The 17,515-nt window shown below is 37.2% G+C and overlaps 2 protein-coding genes across 6 annotated transcripts; both read left to right on the top strand.

Moving 5' to 3' along the window:
- The first annotated feature begins 9,003 nt into the window (after window positions 1–9,003).
- LOC143446736 (uncharacterized) lies at window positions 9,004–13,868 on the top strand. Of its 5 annotated transcripts, none has more exons than XM_076946511.1 (4): window positions 9,004–9,203; window positions 10,653–12,689; window positions 12,841–12,948; window positions 13,295–13,433. In XM_076946511.1, exons 1-3 carry the CDS (start codon window positions 9,094–9,096, stop codon window positions 12,929–12,931), a joined length of 2,238 nt encoding a protein of 745 aa, XP_076802626.1. In that variant the 5' UTR covers window positions 9,004–9,093; the 3' UTR covers window positions 12,932–12,948; window positions 13,295–13,433. The 5 variants fall into 5 exon arrangements, with proteins under 5 accessions (XP_076802626.1, XP_076802624.1, XP_076802622.1 ...); XM_076946509.1 differs by having other exon boundaries at window positions 12,838–12,948; XM_076946507.1 differs by lacking the exon at window positions 12,841–12,948 and having other exon boundaries at window positions 13,295–13,868.
- A 147-nt stretch (window positions 13,869–14,015) lies between these two features.
- LOC143446738 (uncharacterized) lies at window positions 14,016–17,323 on the top strand. The gene is made up of 4 exons (XM_076946512.1): window positions 14,016–14,813; window positions 15,411–15,552; window positions 15,668–15,753; window positions 16,155–17,323. Exons 1-4 carry the CDS (start codon window positions 14,669–14,671, stop codon window positions 16,583–16,585), a joined length of 804 nt encoding a protein of 267 aa, XP_076802627.1. The 5' UTR covers window positions 14,016–14,668; the 3' UTR covers window positions 16,586–17,323.
- The last annotated feature ends 192 nt before the right edge of the window (window positions 17,324–17,515 follow it).

Here is a 17,515-nt window from a genome sequence, read left to right as displayed (position 1 = left end):
ATTCGCTGTGTAAACGCAATTAAAATACCTGCGAAATATGCACTTGGCTCCTGGCCTACATTTCCCTTTTCCGAAATCGGGCAATAACAGATTGTAATGTGACGAAATAACCGTCCTTTGATAGCCTACGAGGTGATGACCGTAAATAAAGCATGGAAAGTATGGCAGTGAGCCAGTAACACTGATAGACTGTTTTTTAAACTGATATCAGACTGCATGAAGCCCAGCAGGAGAAATATCGCTTTCGTGACTGGTGCAAAAGTAGATCACACACTAGGTGGATAAAGTCACGATAAGCAATTAAATTTTGGAAAATGTTTGTCAGAAAATTAGTCCGCTTAATAACGACTATAATGAACAACCTTTAATTACATTTCAACTTGTCTTTAATATAAAACAAGACAAATAATATAAAAATACGAAATTTTCTGGTGACTGCCATCGCAAAAAAACGCAAATTTTACGAAACTGAAACTCAGTATTAAGCAATTACTTTTGATATAAACCTGCTTTGCCAATAAACAACAGTGATATCACAATATTACCATAAAACAACACGCGCGGTATATTGCTTTTATATCGAACCGCCAAAACAAGGTATTGACGTGCTGCTGTGCTATGTGTTGCGTATTATGTTGTTTATTTTTCGCCATGCGGAGCAACTATTTTGCGTGGAATCAGTCTCAAAGCAATCATTTTTTCATTACATAAAATGATAGTCTGACGGCAGTCCAAACACCTAAATTGTTTTTCAATCCAACCATTTGTAACCATTTTATGCGCTCATAGCTTTAGTTGTGCAAAAAAATAGCAATGAGCGAATAACTCAGGAGTGCGCTTGTGGTTCCGTTCCGACGTTGAAATGAGAGTGACGCTCCTACCTAAAGAAATAGGATCGCGCTCAATTTTGAGTGCTGTTGTGCCCACCTCTGAACTTTTTTAATTTCTATGGTAGAAGCGTAAAACCATAGTTTTTATAGGAATTTTCATTACAATACCTAGATATTAAGATTTTATAATCATAATCTTTGTAACTTATATATTTACAAATATAAGCTTATATAACTTTTAACTAAGGTACCTGTACCGAATAAGGCCCACCTAACACTTTTTTGAAAATAACTCAAGAACCATAAATGAGAATAGACTGAAAAATCGTATTCTATTAGTGAGGGTATATGACTACAACATATTAAAACCACAATACCTGACAACCCCCCAAAAATTTTTTATAAAGAAATTAAAAATTCCAAAAAATGGGCCTTATTAGGAGCATAGGCTCCTAATAAGGCCCACCAATTTTGTGAGTATTTTGATTCAAAACATAGTAATAGACAACATATAACATTATTAGAAATTTCACATTTTAAGTTGTACAAACATTTAAAAAGATTCCACTAGGCGCATCAAAGTAACTGCAACAATTTGCCAACTGATGACTGGAACCACTCTTGAAGTCTGGACATCAATTAGCCAAGCATCTTGTATGGGCCTTATTAGGCGCATGTGGCATCCACGAAAAAAATGTCACATTTTTATCATCAGAAAAATTTTAGCAAAAAAAAGTGCATTATCCTTTTCAATACTAAGTTGGTTGTTACATGAAAACTTCAGCCGGCTGACAACAGTTCATTTAACCGGCCAAATTCTCACTTACTTTTTTTCTAAATTAACAAAACCACCTTAACTGCAAATATCAAATTTTTGTTGTGCTCTAGCGAATCGGTTGATCACGTGACAAGGATGAAATCTGGTAAACCATCATGAATTTATATTAGTTTTTATGTAGGGACAAAATCTTTTATTTATTTGCACGGGTTTGCGAAATATGAGCAATGGGCCTTATTAGGGACCGGGCCTTATTCGGTACAGGTACCTTATAATCTTTATGATTGTACTGTATATATAATTTATGTATATATAGCCTATGTATATATAGAGAGAGAGATAGGCTATGGTAGAACAAAAGAAATAATGCAAAAAATAAGTTTCAGGTCACTTTTATTTTGGCACTCTCCTATTGGTCTGTTAAAACCAATACTATAACTTATATAAATGGTTTATAACTGTAGGCTTATGCCACACTGCTTTATTTAAAAATCCAGTTTTTGGGATGTCTTCTTTGCGTTTTAAATTGCTTTCATAAAGTTTTAATGCACCTTATGTTTGCGTAGCCAGAATGCGGTATAGTAGGCTATAGTTGCCGGTATCATATGCGTGTCATATGATATCGGTATCCTTTTTCAACAGCGGATTTGGTACATGATTTTAAATTTCTACTTTTTTCTCATATCTTTAGTCTACTTCTTTGTCTGTCGTTTTTTGTTTTTTGTTTTTTGTTTTTTTTGTTTTTTGTTTCCTCCCAGGAGCCATGTTACATGGCCCACGTAGGCATGTTTCTCTTCACTGACCGCCAAAGAGGAATTTTAGTTTAACGAAACGGGGGTTCTTGGTGTACTATATATAAGATCTTTTTACATGCAATATCAGCTTAGTTTATCGGTATTTAGTTGGTAGAGGATATTTAGATTTAAGCTAATTGGTAACCTATTAGCTTATTATCCTGTAACTTACTTGCCCTGCACACAATCAAGGTTAACCGGATGAACGTAAAGGTAAAAGGCGAAACATCAACCTGGCTTACTCACTACAGTTCTTACCAAGGTTCTGGATACAACGTTTTCCGACAATTTATCGAATAAGTAATCAAACAACTCCACATGTAATTTTAAGCAATTGAATTTAAATTTTCAGTCTTTGTTGTATTTGGATACAAATAAATCGCTTCTATTCAATAAAAACTATAGATGCCTTGTAGGGCGAAATATATATTTCTCAAAAAAACAACAGCTGCTTGGTAAATCTGAAAAACTTTGCTGAATTTTATGTAAATAAGTTAAATCGAATAATTAGTCAAATTTCCATAACCATATAGTTTCAGTTAATTCCCAATAAACTGTGGGCTACTTTTTCATTCTTTTTAATAAATGTTTCAAAGACTTGCTCGGCTTGCTCGAAAATTGAGCCGCTGAAATGCAACGCAAAAATGCAAGCTGCGACGACGTTTAAAACATTAAACCGACCAATATAGAAATGGCCTATACTTCTAGTTAAACCTTCTACCTGCTAATCACACTGCGTATGCGTGCCTCAAATACTGTAAAGTGCCGGTGAGATAGTCACTTCCTTAGAAATGGCTCGTGCATTTTATCTGGGTCAAAGTCTTTCAGTTTTATATGTCTGTCATGCGTGCAAAATTAAAAGCCTCCGCATTAGTTCCTATACATTACGAGTGCTAATATCAGTATGTCTACCACAAATAAATATCGACTTATATGTTCAACATTGAGGATATAAAGCCTATAAATCATATTATGTACCTGATATCAATATATACCAATATCGAAAGTCCATGCAGCGACCCACTTGTTTTAACAACTTTAATTGGCACGACAAACCAGGAGTTACTTTGAAAATATAATTTCCTAAACGCACGACTACCGTATTTTCTTGAATAGAAACCGCGGCTACTATTTTTTATTTTTGAACGTTTTGTGCGGCTTCTATTCGAGGGCGGCTTCTATTGTTTATTTTTAATCAAATCGTGCGGTTTCTATTCAAGGGCGGTTTCTATTCAAGGGCGGTTTCTATTCAAGAAAATACGGTATTCACAATCTTCGATATGTGAGCTGACCACATCTTTTTGATTGTAACTATATGCAAATACCATTGAGGACCATCTCCGCTACACTTCCTTCAAAATGAACAATATTTATGATCTATCATTTTCACTATTGGCAATTCATGCTGTGGTGTAGTTAGAAGTAACGCGATGCACAAATATTCCGAGCGGATAATTCCAGCCTACAGCATGTTGTAGTACAGGAAAGAATTTTTAACAGTTCAAGTTTAAAGTTATATATCCACTATAACTCGAATAACTATTCTCTTGCGTTCTCTTCTCGCGGTCAGCTGATTTTCCGCACAGCGGGGGCACGGCGTAACAAGAAACATTTCTAGAAATGTATCACTTTTACGAATAGCCTTATACTTACTTTAAACTAAATTCACTTTCTTTAGTTTTACAATTATGATGTATACAGGAAGCCAGATGTTTTAGCTATTAACCTGTAAAAATCCGATCAGTTTACGACGTATAGTTTTTGAGTAATTAACGATTGAAAATGTGTGTGCAGTGTCGGCCACACCTAGTTAAAATAGTAAAGTCGCGAGCCCGGTTTGGATAGGGTTAAGAAACTCTTCCTTCAGCATTGCTTTTTTCACCTTTAAAATTTACAGATTTACTTTCAAAGTTACAGTATTGCGGTTCAAGTATCCATTGAGACAATTATCAATTGGACGTGAGTGCAGCCAGCGCTAAGTTTTACAATGTGGAATAAAAACCGACAAAAAACCACTTTGTGTGCCAATGAAATTTAACAATTAGTAATGAATTAAAAGCGATTTCTACATAGGATTGGGAAAAATATACGATAATTGGATTCGAATCTATAACTTTATTTCCTATCTTACTTAGGCCTACCTGAAATTCGAGTTAAATAGATGTTTCAATGACTTTTCGCGTGTAGCAACTGTTTCCAATATGTCTGGCATTTCCTGTATAATTACAGTAAGTATTATATATTGTCATTTCTATTCGTTTACCTTTTTCTTCTCTTTATAGTCCTATAGTAGGATAGCATTTTAAGTGAACAAAATAGTTGATTCCAAACCCGTCGTTGGCGCTGTGACCAAAAACGTTATGAAACCATAAACTTAAACGCTTTTCAGGTAAAGGCATTGATAGATTTTGGGGGTGGCTAACCAGACTGCAGCTGGTGGTTCCCAAATTTTAGAGCTCCCATGAGTTGAGAAACACTTGCCTTAAAACAACTTCTCTTTCTCTCTATCTCTCAGCAGCTCTAGGAGCTCCCGAAACAGTTCGCCATTTTCCGTGTCTGTCAGTTCACCTAAAGCAGGGGTTCTTAACGTTTTTATAATCATGGCCCACTTTTGTTCTGAAAATATTCCGTGGGTCACTTGTCAAAGTTCTGCTTAACCCTAGAACTACCAGAATTTTTTACTTCGAGAATTACCAAAGGGGTCAATTGACCCTTGTGTTTAATATGAAGGCTTTTTAAATTGGTTATAAATTATAATGGAATGGCTCACTAGTAAATTTACCAACTTTTACTTTCCATAGTTCCACATGCTGTATGCGTGCACGACACACATACAAACGGTCGTGCTTGTTTCCAAAAATTTTTTTCAAGTTTTAAAGGAAACTGATAGTTCAAATCGCGAATCCGTTAAATCCGAAGTCCGTTAAACCGAGATCCGTTAAATCAAGGGTTGACTGTGCAAAGAATGCTTTTTCCGCACAACCAAACACTTTCATTCTAATTCGAATCGAATTTCCGGCCCTTTCCCTATTTTTTCCGTAAAATTAGATATTGTGACACAAATAAACTAATTTTTTCAACAAATCTAGCAAGTTTTCAAGTATCTCTGTGACTCACTGGTTGAGAACTTGAACTATCCACCTCAGTGATGTAATTCTACCACCTAGTTCTAAGGCGACCCGCTGGTCTTTTACTAATTGGTGTTGCAAGCATGACTTGGTTTTCAAGCTTTTCCTCAGGTATTCTGGTGACATGACCATACCATCGTAGTGGGGATCCCTCAGTTTGAATAAGTAAGAGCTAAGCCTTTAGAGATTTACGGATTTCTGTGCAACGAATTTGATCTATAGTAGCGTTACACCATAAACCGTCTTAAAAATCCCATTTATCAAGTCTGCACTCGTGAGCACAATTTTTCAGTCATCATCCAAGATTTATGACCATAGATGAGATTGGAAGAAAAATTGCATTAAAAATTGACAGGTTTGCAGTCTTAGAGAGCTCTACTCTCTTCATGACAACCGAACGTTGAAACTCACGCATGACTGCACTTGCTTTACCAATCCGGGTGTCTGATTCAGTGTTTGCCTTCCACCACTCTTTAATTGCAGTCTCACTTACTTGAGCTTTCTTACCTGTTTCAGTAGTAAGTACTGATCATAGTTTCTTGAGAGGCAGAATACCTCCGTTATGGTTATTTTCATTCCAGAGTCATTGCAAACAGTTGCAAAACGATCGAGTGCATGTTGACCATCAGCTTCGGAAGAAGCCAGAAGAAATATATGGGTCATATGCAAACAGCAAATGACTGATCCTGCTGCTTCTAACCATGACACACTCTTCGCCATGTCTGTGCTTGTATACACAGTTCATGTAAACTATGGGTGTACAGACATTTAATCACTAGACTTTTAATCACGCAGACATTGCATCATATGAAAAGGAGAGGTGACAGCACACACTCCTGGCGTAGAAGATTAGTTTATAGATGCAGTGTAATCTAGAAAATGGTCACATCGAGTTGCAAAAATAAGTATTGTACGTAAATAATTAGCTGCAAGAGCACCTATATCATGTATTTTGTTAAACACAAAGTTGAAAATTAAATTCAGCCAGAATATTGATCACTTATGCTGTTTTTTTTATCACAATAAGAAGGTTATTGGATTAAAACTTACAACTTAAACATATTTATGACACTGGGTTAAGAAAGATATACAACCATGTCGGGCACTGTTAGCCAAGTTTATTTTGTTTGAATACCTTATTAATGGTCGTTTTATTAGAACTCACACGAAGAAACAGTGCTGTAAATTGTATTGACGTCATCCGTTGTCAGTATCAGGCAGGCGAAAAGAAGCGCTTTTTGTTTGGTGAGAGTCTACTGTCAAACAAGACGCCTTTATGTAGGAATCTTTGTGGCAAAAATGTAATACGCCTAAGCCAAATTACAAATGTCTTGCTACAAACAACAAGAGATCTTGTGACCATCGTTTTTTTCTACTACACTTCTGTTTCTTTGATATTAGGAATGTCGAATAAGCATGTGTACTTAGCTATCGCTTTTTTGTTAAATCCTATTTATCTGAGAGGTTACTTAACCATCACGGTCGATATGACACTAATCGATATTTAATACAATTGTTAAATGAAGAATTTGAAAATTGTTCACAGTCGATCGTGTGAAATTGTGCCGAAACATTTCAGAAAGATTATAACGACGGATGGCGACTTAGAAATACATCGACCGTCAACTTATTTCACTTTAATGGCTTGTTCTATGACTGTAAAACTTCGCTTAGCACGGATGAGTCATGGTCAGTACTTAGCAACTAATACACATTTTGCATATTCTTCTGTATTTCACAGAAAAAAACATTTTGTGGCATACCACAGGTTGTTTTGTGTTCAGGCAAAATGTTACAGCTACAGTAAGTATTCTGAATTAGCTGATTGTAAATAACATAAGTAAGCAAATAACATAATTTCTCAGGGAAAGTAAATTGTTCTGATCCTTGAATAAGTTTCAAGTTGATAAGAAAGATTTTCAACAAATCAGTTAGTCCAGAATTGTGACAATCTTGTGAAAGCTATTTACAGAAAACAGCAAAGTTAAACTTTAAACTTTTAGCGCCGTATCCAGGTAACTTTAAGTTTGTTGGTATAAACCAAGTGGGAACTTTGTCATTCATTTACTTGACAATTACTCTCTGCCCTACAGATTACTACGCGAGACTCGTGAGAGATGAGGTTCAATTAGGCCGCCCATATTATGCTTTGTGTTGTCTTGAACGGGTTTTTAATTCGAAGGTGCCTTACATAACACCGAACATTAGTATATAAAATAATTCAAAGAAGATTCAAGCAAACTGAATGGAACTGTTTGTATCGATTCCCGGTTTGTAATTTGAGACTTAAAATTGTCGGTAAAGGCAAAACAAAACAGGCGTGTGTCCTAATATTAATTTTCAGTACAGCTGAATGACAGAAGTCAAATTGTGATGTTTAAGTTTAGTCGGTGATATGTGCCAATAAATTTTGGAAAGGGTTCGATTTTTGCGGATTTACTCACGAAATAAAAGGCAGCTTTATGGCTGCACTGGTAAGTGTTCAAGTCGTTTTGCAAAGAGTTGCTCCAACCTACTGAAAACTTGGCAAAAACATCACAGCAGTTTTGACAGCTGTACATTTTCAAATAAACACCACCATCAGGATGCGTCACTAAACCCTCTTTGTAAAATCATTAGTGTACTTACGTCACATGTGGAAAAGAGGTAGTTGGACAGAGATTGCAAGTTCAAGTGCTAAGAGAAACTCTACCGAAGCTAACGTGTAGACAAGTGGCCAATCAACAGCACGCTAGAGCTAAAACACTGTGCTTGATTGTGAGGAGTCAAGTGAACTTGTCTGGCTTGACGTTGCGCAAAGTAAAAGTCAGTGGCACTTCTAATGGAAAGAGCATGCGATCGATAAGCTCTAAATCAAACAAAAGTCTGACTGATGTTTACGCCTGTGCCAGGGTAAGGACTGTATCCATCCTACTGTAATTTGCTTTTCAAAGATATCTGTTTTTGTCGACTTTGAGGTTTGCCTATAGTGCACATGGAACGACCGTGGGAAAACTTTACTTCAGATTCTGAGTTGATAGTTAGAAACGGACGCAGTAAATGCTTGCTATCAGAAAATGAAGAGAATAGTGTCCGTATAGTCGTTCAATATTATGAAGTTGAGTGTAGAATGCGAAAGATACTGTTAAAAGTTCACCAGAAAAAAATTGAACTTGAACGGATAGTTTACGTTTTTTTATTTACTTCTATGAACGGTCCTACTGTATATAGTAACCTAAACTTAACCAACATGCATTTTTCAACTGAAATTTCACTTCAATTATATCCTTGGTAGCTATAGAACCAACTTTTTGCGCACCTTGTTTTCTATTCTAATAGCCTAATTTTACAAAAGCTTGTACATGATTTACTATAACGGCGAATTATTCACTTTCATGCAGGAAATAAAGAAATTGCAAAACTGTGCTTAAGAGATTTCATACAAGAGACAATTGAGCTGTGCCAGCAAATGGTTGGTCATTCATTCAATGCAAGTTTTTTATTCTTTTTTCAGGCTATGCCAACGCTATTCAAATTTACGGGTTGTAGTAATTTGAGAAAGGTTTGCAAAACAGATATGCAAAATGTCAAGTTTGGCTACCACTGCAATTTCACCGCCGCAGCACTTGCTAACAACCATTTATCGGCAAAGTTGGCATCCCGTAGCATCTGCACAGGGCAATTACTCGCCCAAGTATGTGTTGTTTACTTCTTTGATTAAAAGTATCCTCTTATGTAAGTTATATGTAGTTGATATTTAAAGCTGCATGTGGTTAATGCTTTTACATTCTTTATGGCGTTTTTTTTTCTAAGGAACATATATATCGTTTAAAGTTAGCTTTGAGAAAAGAGCTTAACTATACCTCCTTCCCACCAAATTAGATTTTAGCACGTTTTGAAAAATTATCGGGCTAAACTTGTTTGAAAACGAGGTGGTCGTAAGAATAACCTTCGTCTACTGTCTGGGCGAAAACTTTACGGACAGGTTAAATGAAGATTGCGTAAACTCTTTGATTCGGCTCAAAATTTTGCAGCCGAATCAAACAATATTCGATTCTGAAATTACGAGACGTTTTCTAACGTACTGAGACTAGTTTGTTGTGACTGAAAAAGTAAACATTCTCTCGTTTAATTATTTTGAAAACTCTCTGATGGAACTTGAGGTAACGATTTATGTGACGTGGGATTAACAGCGTATATTTACCTTCAACCCAGGGATTTAAACTGTCGACTAACTATTCGGATGACAATGACTTTTTCGAAATCACCAATTTATTGTTTAAAAGAAACATAGTGATGTTATTTACATCCAGGATAAACGAAAAATACTGAAATAGCGAAGGGCTATATCGTTTCGAACGCAGGAGAGATATGTTGTAAAACTTTGTAGTGACGATTTGGAAAAAGGCACGTAAATGTGCTTATCGGTGCACTCTTTCTCTTAGCAACCTACCAAAATAAAAAATACATACGAGGTGCACTCGTAATCAGGAACTCAAAACGAACGTGTTTAGCGCGCACTTGACTATTTTATAACATAATACACACTTATAGGTGCTTCTAAACACACTTCAGCAAAAATAACGCACGTCTATTGTAGTTGAACATTAAGCACCTTTAATAAAATACTCTCCAGCACAACAGCTGCGCGACCAAAAGAATGTAGCCCAAAAGCGTTTCGATACTTCACAAGACACGCCCACACTGATTAATTATGCTAATAAGTAATTATTGCCGTCACATGGATGCGATTGTAAGCTGTTTTATGCGCTCTAAAGGTTTAGTGTATCTGAGCTCGATAAAATACGAACTTATAGCTGCGTCTCGGTTACCAGCTTACGTCTGGTTTCTTTGAACACAGGTTCTTACGAGTTTTACAAACACTTTCCTTGTAAGTCTAATGCTACTTATTTTGCTTGTCGGAGAATTTTAACGTTTTTGCCTATGTAAAACCATCATTATTTCGTACGTGGCCTCCTATAACGGGTGTAAAGTTTGTCGTTCTAACGAAAGCATTTACTTGACTTGCCACACTGTAGACTATTTATGGTAAAAAAAATTTCCACAGCTTTGACATGTTTGGGGAATCATCGCAATTGTAATTTCATAACTGTAATTAAAATTTTGACAATTATGTTTTCAGAAGGCCCATGGTTAAAGATGTCGAAAACATTGCTGGAAGTCTACGCAAAACGGAAAGCCCATTTGAGCCGAAACCATCTTATGCGAAGATGACGAAATCGTCGATACAAAAGCGTCGTCAATCCCCTGGAGGCCGGCGCGTAAACTCAAGGAGTGTAACGCTTCGATCGCGAAGTGAACCCATACAGTACGGAAAAAATGTTCCTCAGCTGTCGGTATCTTCACCTATTCGTATGAAGTCTTGCAACGAGACACCTTACACCTTATTCACGGAATCTTCTTTGGGCAAAGCTCAAGTAACGGAAAATGAAGTACCCACTTCCCTTGCTACATGGCGAAGACGATTAAAAACCTGTGTAACATCACATTCTCGAACAGAACAGGTGAAAACTTCAGGTTGCGAATCGCCCAGCACTGCTTCTCAAACGCCTAAAAATCGAATGGATGTCTCTTACGCCAGCGGAATTACCGGTCACAATTTGCCAGTTAGTGTCCCAAATACAAGGTTTTATAAACTTTTGAACTTTTCCAACCCTGTCTTGGCAACCATCTGTGTTCAGGGGTTAAACCCACCCGTCCAGGAACGCGCAGAGAGATCGCGTAGAACTTCAGAATATACGGATTATTCTCAGTACAGCACTGTAGCGGCTTACGACGACGAACACGCAAATCTAAAAGGAACTATATCCTATTCATCAAGTTCTGAAAAAGACCCTTTTGACGAAGAAATAGACAATGATGTGAACACATCGCAAAGTTTCTCGACGCGAAACTTGGAAGACGATTCATCGGAGGTATCATTTCCCGGGGATTTGGCTTTGGGAAGTTTTGCTGATGACAAAATAGCCCCAGAAATGCTTTTAAACGGCTGCCGCATAAGCGAAAAATGTATGGCAACTATCGAAAGCAAAATGATGCCGACGTCCAGGTCTCTGACATTAGAAGATTCAGACATTTCAGAAAACGAAATTTCTTCTGACGGGGAAGACGATGATTCTCTTAGCTTTAAAGGAAGCGAAAAGCACGGCCGTAGCTGCATCGAAAAGTACAAACAATTGTATGAACGCGAGAACAGGTCAAATGTGGCGGCTTCCGATCCTGGCGCTGACAAGCCTGGTGATGATATGCAAGAAACATCTTACGACTGCCAATTGTCAGAAAGTGACAATAAAACCCCTGCGTATGAGTTTGCAGACGTGTTTCCAAAGAAGTTTGAAAAATATGACATACGAATGCTTTCAAAACTACCATACGACGTTAACTGGAGAAGTGTGGTTAACCTGACCGAACTTTGTTCGGGTTCGGACCGAAAACACTCGCAGCGGAGACATTCGGTTAATTCTTGTAAAGCTCGCCGGGCAAAGGCTTTGGAAGAACGTAAAAGCTTAGAAAACCTAATCGAACGCTTAATCAACCTGGATAAGTTACAGACTTCGACCGAACAACGTGAGCTGGCTATTAAATATCACAGAGCCCATATTCGTTCAATTGCTCTAAAACAGAAAACTTCAAGCGGAAAAAATTTGTCTTCCAGTTCCATGCAAAACGAAAACAAATCCAGCGATTTGCCTGCGAGCGGATTTTCAACCTCAAGAGAAAGTCCTCGTCGTCGATCTTCCGTGCCGTCTGTCAACTCTCGTCTGGCGTGGGTGTCTGAAATGAGCCAGGGTGACAATAGCGTGTTGGAGCAAGCTTGCAAAAACGGCGATCTAACGTTGTTGCATGACAATTGGCTCGCTAGTATTAAAAACCGTATTCGACCCACTTCTGAAGCCAACAGACGCTTTTCTGAATCGTCCAGATCGGGCGATCCGGGAAGTCTATCTAAAAGAGGGAGGCGTCCCCGCTCGAGGCCCACTCTGCCGCGGTATTACGTGTATGAGTGGAGTGAACGAACCAAGGATGACAGATATCGATTGAAGACATCCTGTAAAGTACGTGCGCAACCTTGCGCCACTTGTCGGGAAAAAGCCAGACGAATGCAGCAATCCAATGTGGCGGTGGCTTCGCAAAACGAACCAAAACTTCGACGGCCCAGGTAGGCTAATTAACATCCTTTTTTCTTTTTACTTTTTGACTCATGAAAGAGAATATGCCGTTTGTACGTTCAAATGCTTCTGAATCTTCTTCAAATCATTAGCACATAATCGTTTGCATATATACTTACTCATTTGATCATTTCCAAGAAGTTTGCCAACAATTGGTTTTCCACGATTGGTTACGCCATGGAAACCATCAGTTCGTCTTTTACCTTTGCCACCAGACATTTTTCGCATATAGGCTGCATAGTGAGGGCGGTAAGCGGTGATTTTTGAAATCTAGCTGACTGAAACACTTTTAGATTTACGAAATCTCAAAAGTGGTGGTGCTGTTATTAGGGAAGCTATATTGGTGTGTTGTGGTTTATTGGCACTGTTTGTTATGCTTTATTGTTATTGCAATTAATTAGGCTACGACGCTACGTCGTTTTTATTTAAATGGATATTACGTAGCACACTATTTTCGGTTTCTTTCTTAAACCAAGGCTGTTTTTTATTTTGCATATTTTACTTTGCGTACTTATGCAAGTAGAGCATATTGTTATAACCTATCACAACGTTGAAGACTTTTACGTTACTTTTACGACTTTTTATATATTTGTAGTACCGCTTGCTCAGTTACATCTCAATCTCCAAGCCGTCCAATTCCATCCAAAGCGCGAGGGCGTCACCAAGCGGCAGTTTTGTCTTCTGCAAATTTACCGCATTCGACGCCAGCGATCACCAATTACCACAAATTCAGCGAAAACGTCGATGTCGCCAATTTCAATTCGACCGAATGCTTGAATGAACATATGCAAGAAATTTTAATGCAGAAGGAAAAACTACATTTGTTGAGTAATTCGGGACGAAATGGTTTGCCGACCTACTTGTCTTCGGCGTTTAAAGTATCATCAATACCGTTTAATAACAGACCAAAGAAATAAATACTGTGGAAGCTTGGTAAGTCGAAGGTGAAAAGGCCCAATAAATTACTTTGAGATTTTTAAAGTCGGTGTGACTGATATAACTATTAACAAACGCGTTATCCGAAGTTTTGGTTTGGGCAAAGTCGAGTTAACAGGCTTCCACTGCTATGCGCTTTATTCCTTTTCATTTATCTTTACAAAATATTAATATTATCATGTGGTGCAGTGCTCTTGACAATTTTTTGATGTAACATTGCAATCTTTAACGTTTTCTTTCATTACGTGCAAAAGGTTGTTGTGCTGTTCTTCGAATCGGTGTTAAAGCCATGCCTAAGTCTTCTTTAAGATAAGCGTATTCATATAGAATAATGCCTGGGAGAAGCCGAGCGGACTGTGTCGTCATCACGTAAATATTTTGCGTCACCGCATCCTTGTTCAAGTTCAACGAAGCAAAACTTTCATAGTCCTCAATTTATAACTGCACTTTAATTGACATCCCGTACGTAGGTAAAAATAATTTGAATCGGGTATGCTGCATAACAGCCGTCTTGAAGAAAGGTCTGTACAATACTCTTTACTGTTTGGGTGTGAAAGCTGTTTTCGTTTTTGCGTCGATTGATGCAAAGGGTTGTTTACGTATACAAACCAGCAATTCAAGACATGACGTATACACAATGTCCAAAGTACAAATAATGCGAGATAGTTCTATACTTTGAACGATAATTTTGTAGTCCGAGTGTGACGAAACGGATTATAGCTGAAGTGGGAAACATATTTTACCAATATGAGAAGAAGAACTGTCAAAATCTTAACCAAAAAGTACCTTCACGGGTCGGCGACGGTAAATATGCCACGGAAAATTCCTTCAGTATAATATTTCAAGCCAGCTCAGTTGAAAAAAGGGTGAAGGCGGGGAACTACCAGCCATAGATAGTACATAAGCAGAGTGTTCGACAATCACGTTACGACGACATAACTCTTCAGTGAAGCTGAAGTATTTAGAAGCAAAATTGTTTGATCTTCTTGCACATTTTTCTGGAATCTGTTTTCACTGGACCATATTCTTCGCCATGCAAGACAAGATAAAGAAGCTGGTCCTCTTTGATGTCGATGGGACTTTGATTGCCCATAACCCGAACTGGAACGAAGCAGCGTTAGACGCTTTATCGGAAGGATTCAGCGTAACTTTGACAAACCGGGAAGTTCCGGAAAACAGTAAGAATGTGATCGTTTTTGTATAAGTTTTTATTTTGTCCATAAGTAATATTTAATGACAAACACTTAGGTGTACAGCGACCAGCGTACATATATTCGTCCTGTCGTGAAAGCGGTGCAATTGGCATACATGTTTGTTCGTCATTAGTAACATCACACTGTGGGATAGGAAATTTCTTATGGGAATGCATCAGTCTTTGAACCACAATGAGTTCAGATTTTTTTGTTAAAGGTGTTTCGAAAACATGATGCATTGTAGAAACCAAGCAGTAATCAAATTAGATGATTCACAAAAACAGTGATGACCGTTATTTGATCTTCGTTGACACATTGTCAGACGTCATTAAGTCTGTTATAGCTTGCATTTTGTTTCTACTGACAACGATTGAGTCATTGTCCAAACTAATGGCTACAAAATAGGGAAAACCAAGTAGATTTTTACTTCTTCGAAAATCAGATTCTCATGCAAATTAAAGTCGCCTTGATTTTCAACGTAGCAAAAATGATAAATAAATTACTCTGCATATATATTATAGCAAACCTTTTGCAATTTGTTTTAATTTTTTTGATTCTTTAAACAACGTTTTCTGTTTATAGTTGGCACAGCAATTGGAGTAGCCATCGAAGTTTTAAAAGCAAATGGCATCACCGAGATGATCTGCGAAAACTACAAGGAAAACATTGAAAAATCGGTTGCTGCATTTCGGAGAATAATCAAAGAAGGAGTTGAAAATGGAAGGTAGGTTAAAAAATGTCAATTAAATCCTTAACTAATGAAACTAATATTACAAAAAAGTGCGAGAAGAAATTTTGTATAGTTATGAAGTATTAATATGATATATCTAATTTTGCAGTCTGGTGTGGACGGCCTTGCCAAATGCGAAGAATGTATTGAAAATTTTGAGTCAACGCTCGGACGTTAAGTTGGCGTTGTTAACAGGTGGCTATTGTTGCTGGTTAATATAATAACTGGTTCTTTTCGTTTATTTCGTTTATTCTTTCCATTTGTTATACAACAACTTACAACAAACGCCAAATGCTTTAAGGAAATGTTCTACTTTTTGCGCACTTAGTTTTTTTTTGCACTTGAATGCTTTTTACGCACAAGGTGTTTTTCTCCTCTGTTCTTGACTGTATGATTAACTACCACTAAGAACAATCTTTTTGTAACGTGAGCTGCATGCGTTGTTTCGGCCAACCATTTTCCCAGCCCAGAAACCAAAACAAAATATTTCTTCACTTCATCTGTTTTCTCCTTGCATGAATTATTTGTATGCTATCACTACCAAATCGCTTTTGATAAAGAAAAGTGAAAACAATTGAAATTATTTTGATCAATAGCAAACCCGAGAGACGTGACAATGATGAAACTAAAATCGGCGGGTATCGACCCCCGATATTTCATGGATGATAATTCCGATGAACTCTGTGGAGCCTTCGGATGCGAACACGAGAGTCGAAGCTCACTGATACACATAGCAATGAAGAGGTGTTCCAAGGAGCAGAAGATTGGGCATCCTAAATCAGTCGACGCCGTTTTCATCGGAGATACACCGCATGACGTTAACTGCGCACATGACAACAACATCCCATGCGTGGCCGTGACAACGGGTGTCTACGTCAAAACCGATCTTCATCTGGCAGACTACATTTTAGAAGATGGATTTGAGAACTTGACAGAAAGCATTGAGGCGATCTTAAGAACTTTAACGAAAACCATTCCCCAAACATCGCTTGCTGTTGATAAAAAAATCCGGTGTTTGATGGTGTAATTAATTAGTACAAACTGGTTCTTGAAAAAGAATTTTTACGTTTTTTAGTTTACTTTTTTAAAATCCGATTTTGTTTACATTACTTTATTTTTGCTGTCTTTATTTGTTTATTGTTTTTCTTATTTTGTTAAATTGTTATCATTTGGTTTACCTTGCATTGTTCTATTCTCTCTGTTCTTTTCATTTTAGTGTCTGAAATTAATTTTTTAACTTGCCCATTTGCTTTCTTAATAGTCATTGCAACAAACAACAGTTTCTTCAACAACAACAGCTTCAACAACCTCTTTTTACATGCTCCAGGAAAACTCATTGTTCTTTTACCTTCTTTTAAATACAGTTGTTAAAAATAAAAAGTATAAATCGTCTCTGGTCGGATCATATATACCGTTACGCGTTCTTGACTGACACTTGTATATGCTATTACTATACACATAGACAAAACATCAACCTGCTAATTGGTGTGATGTTCGTAGCAGCTATTCTATTTTATAATAAGGAAAGAAAACAATTCAATTAAATTTGCTGAAGATTTATACAAGAATGATTTACAAAAGCTGTCATGTGACATTAGGTGATAGAAAATTGAACAGAGATCTACGTTGTAGAATGCAAGTTTTATGTAAAAAAAAAAACTTCAAATATAGATCATCGAGGACAAATGCACTTAAACACTGAATCAATCCCAGCACACACATACATATATCTGGTGAATTCCACACATTGACACATCGACGCATTGATTTCTACACACTCCTCAAAATTTTCGTTTCTACTGTATTTGTGTTTTGTGTTCAATATACCCTTTCCAAGAATAAGGAGTTATGGCGTTTGTGAACGACAATATTTATTTTATATCTCAATGTGACGTGCTTGTGTGACGCAGTTTAATAGACTTTTAGATAACAATGCTGGCACGATAGAAGCAGCCAA

The sequence above is a fragment of the Clavelina lepadiformis genome, chromosome 2, assembly GCF_947623445.1.
Source record: "Clavelina lepadiformis chromosome 2, kaClaLepa1.1, whole genome shotgun sequence".
NCBI classification, from domain to species: domain Eukaryota; kingdom Metazoa; phylum Chordata; class Ascidiacea; order Aplousobranchia; family Clavelinidae; genus Clavelina; species Clavelina lepadiformis.
This window is presented reverse-complemented; position numbering and strand designations above follow the sequence as displayed.

Coding starts and splice junctions, on each gene's coding strand:
- LOC143446736 (XM_076946507.1), top strand. CDS start 9,094: ATGTCAAGTTTGGCTACCACTGCAATTTCACCGCCGCAGCACTTGCTA. Junction 9,204..10,652: donor CAGGGCAATTACTCGCCCAA/GTATGTGTTGTT, acceptor TTATGTTTTCAG/AAGGCCCATGGTTAAAGATG. Junction 12,690..13,294: donor CCAAAACTTCGACGGCCCAG/GTAGGCTAATTA, acceptor ATATATTTGTAG/TACCGCTTGCTCAGTTACAT.
- LOC143446738 (XM_076946512.1), top strand. CDS start 14,669: ATGCAAGACAAGATAAAGAAGCTGGTCCTCTTTGATGTCGATGGGACT. Junction 15,553..15,667: donor GAAGGAGTTGAAAATGGAAG/GTAGGTTAAAAA, acceptor CTAATTTTGCAG/TCTGGTGTGGACGGCCTTGC. Junction 15,754..16,154: donor TAAGTTGGCGTTGTTAACAG/GTGGCTATTGTT, acceptor TTTGATCAATAG/CAAACCCGAGAGACGTGACA.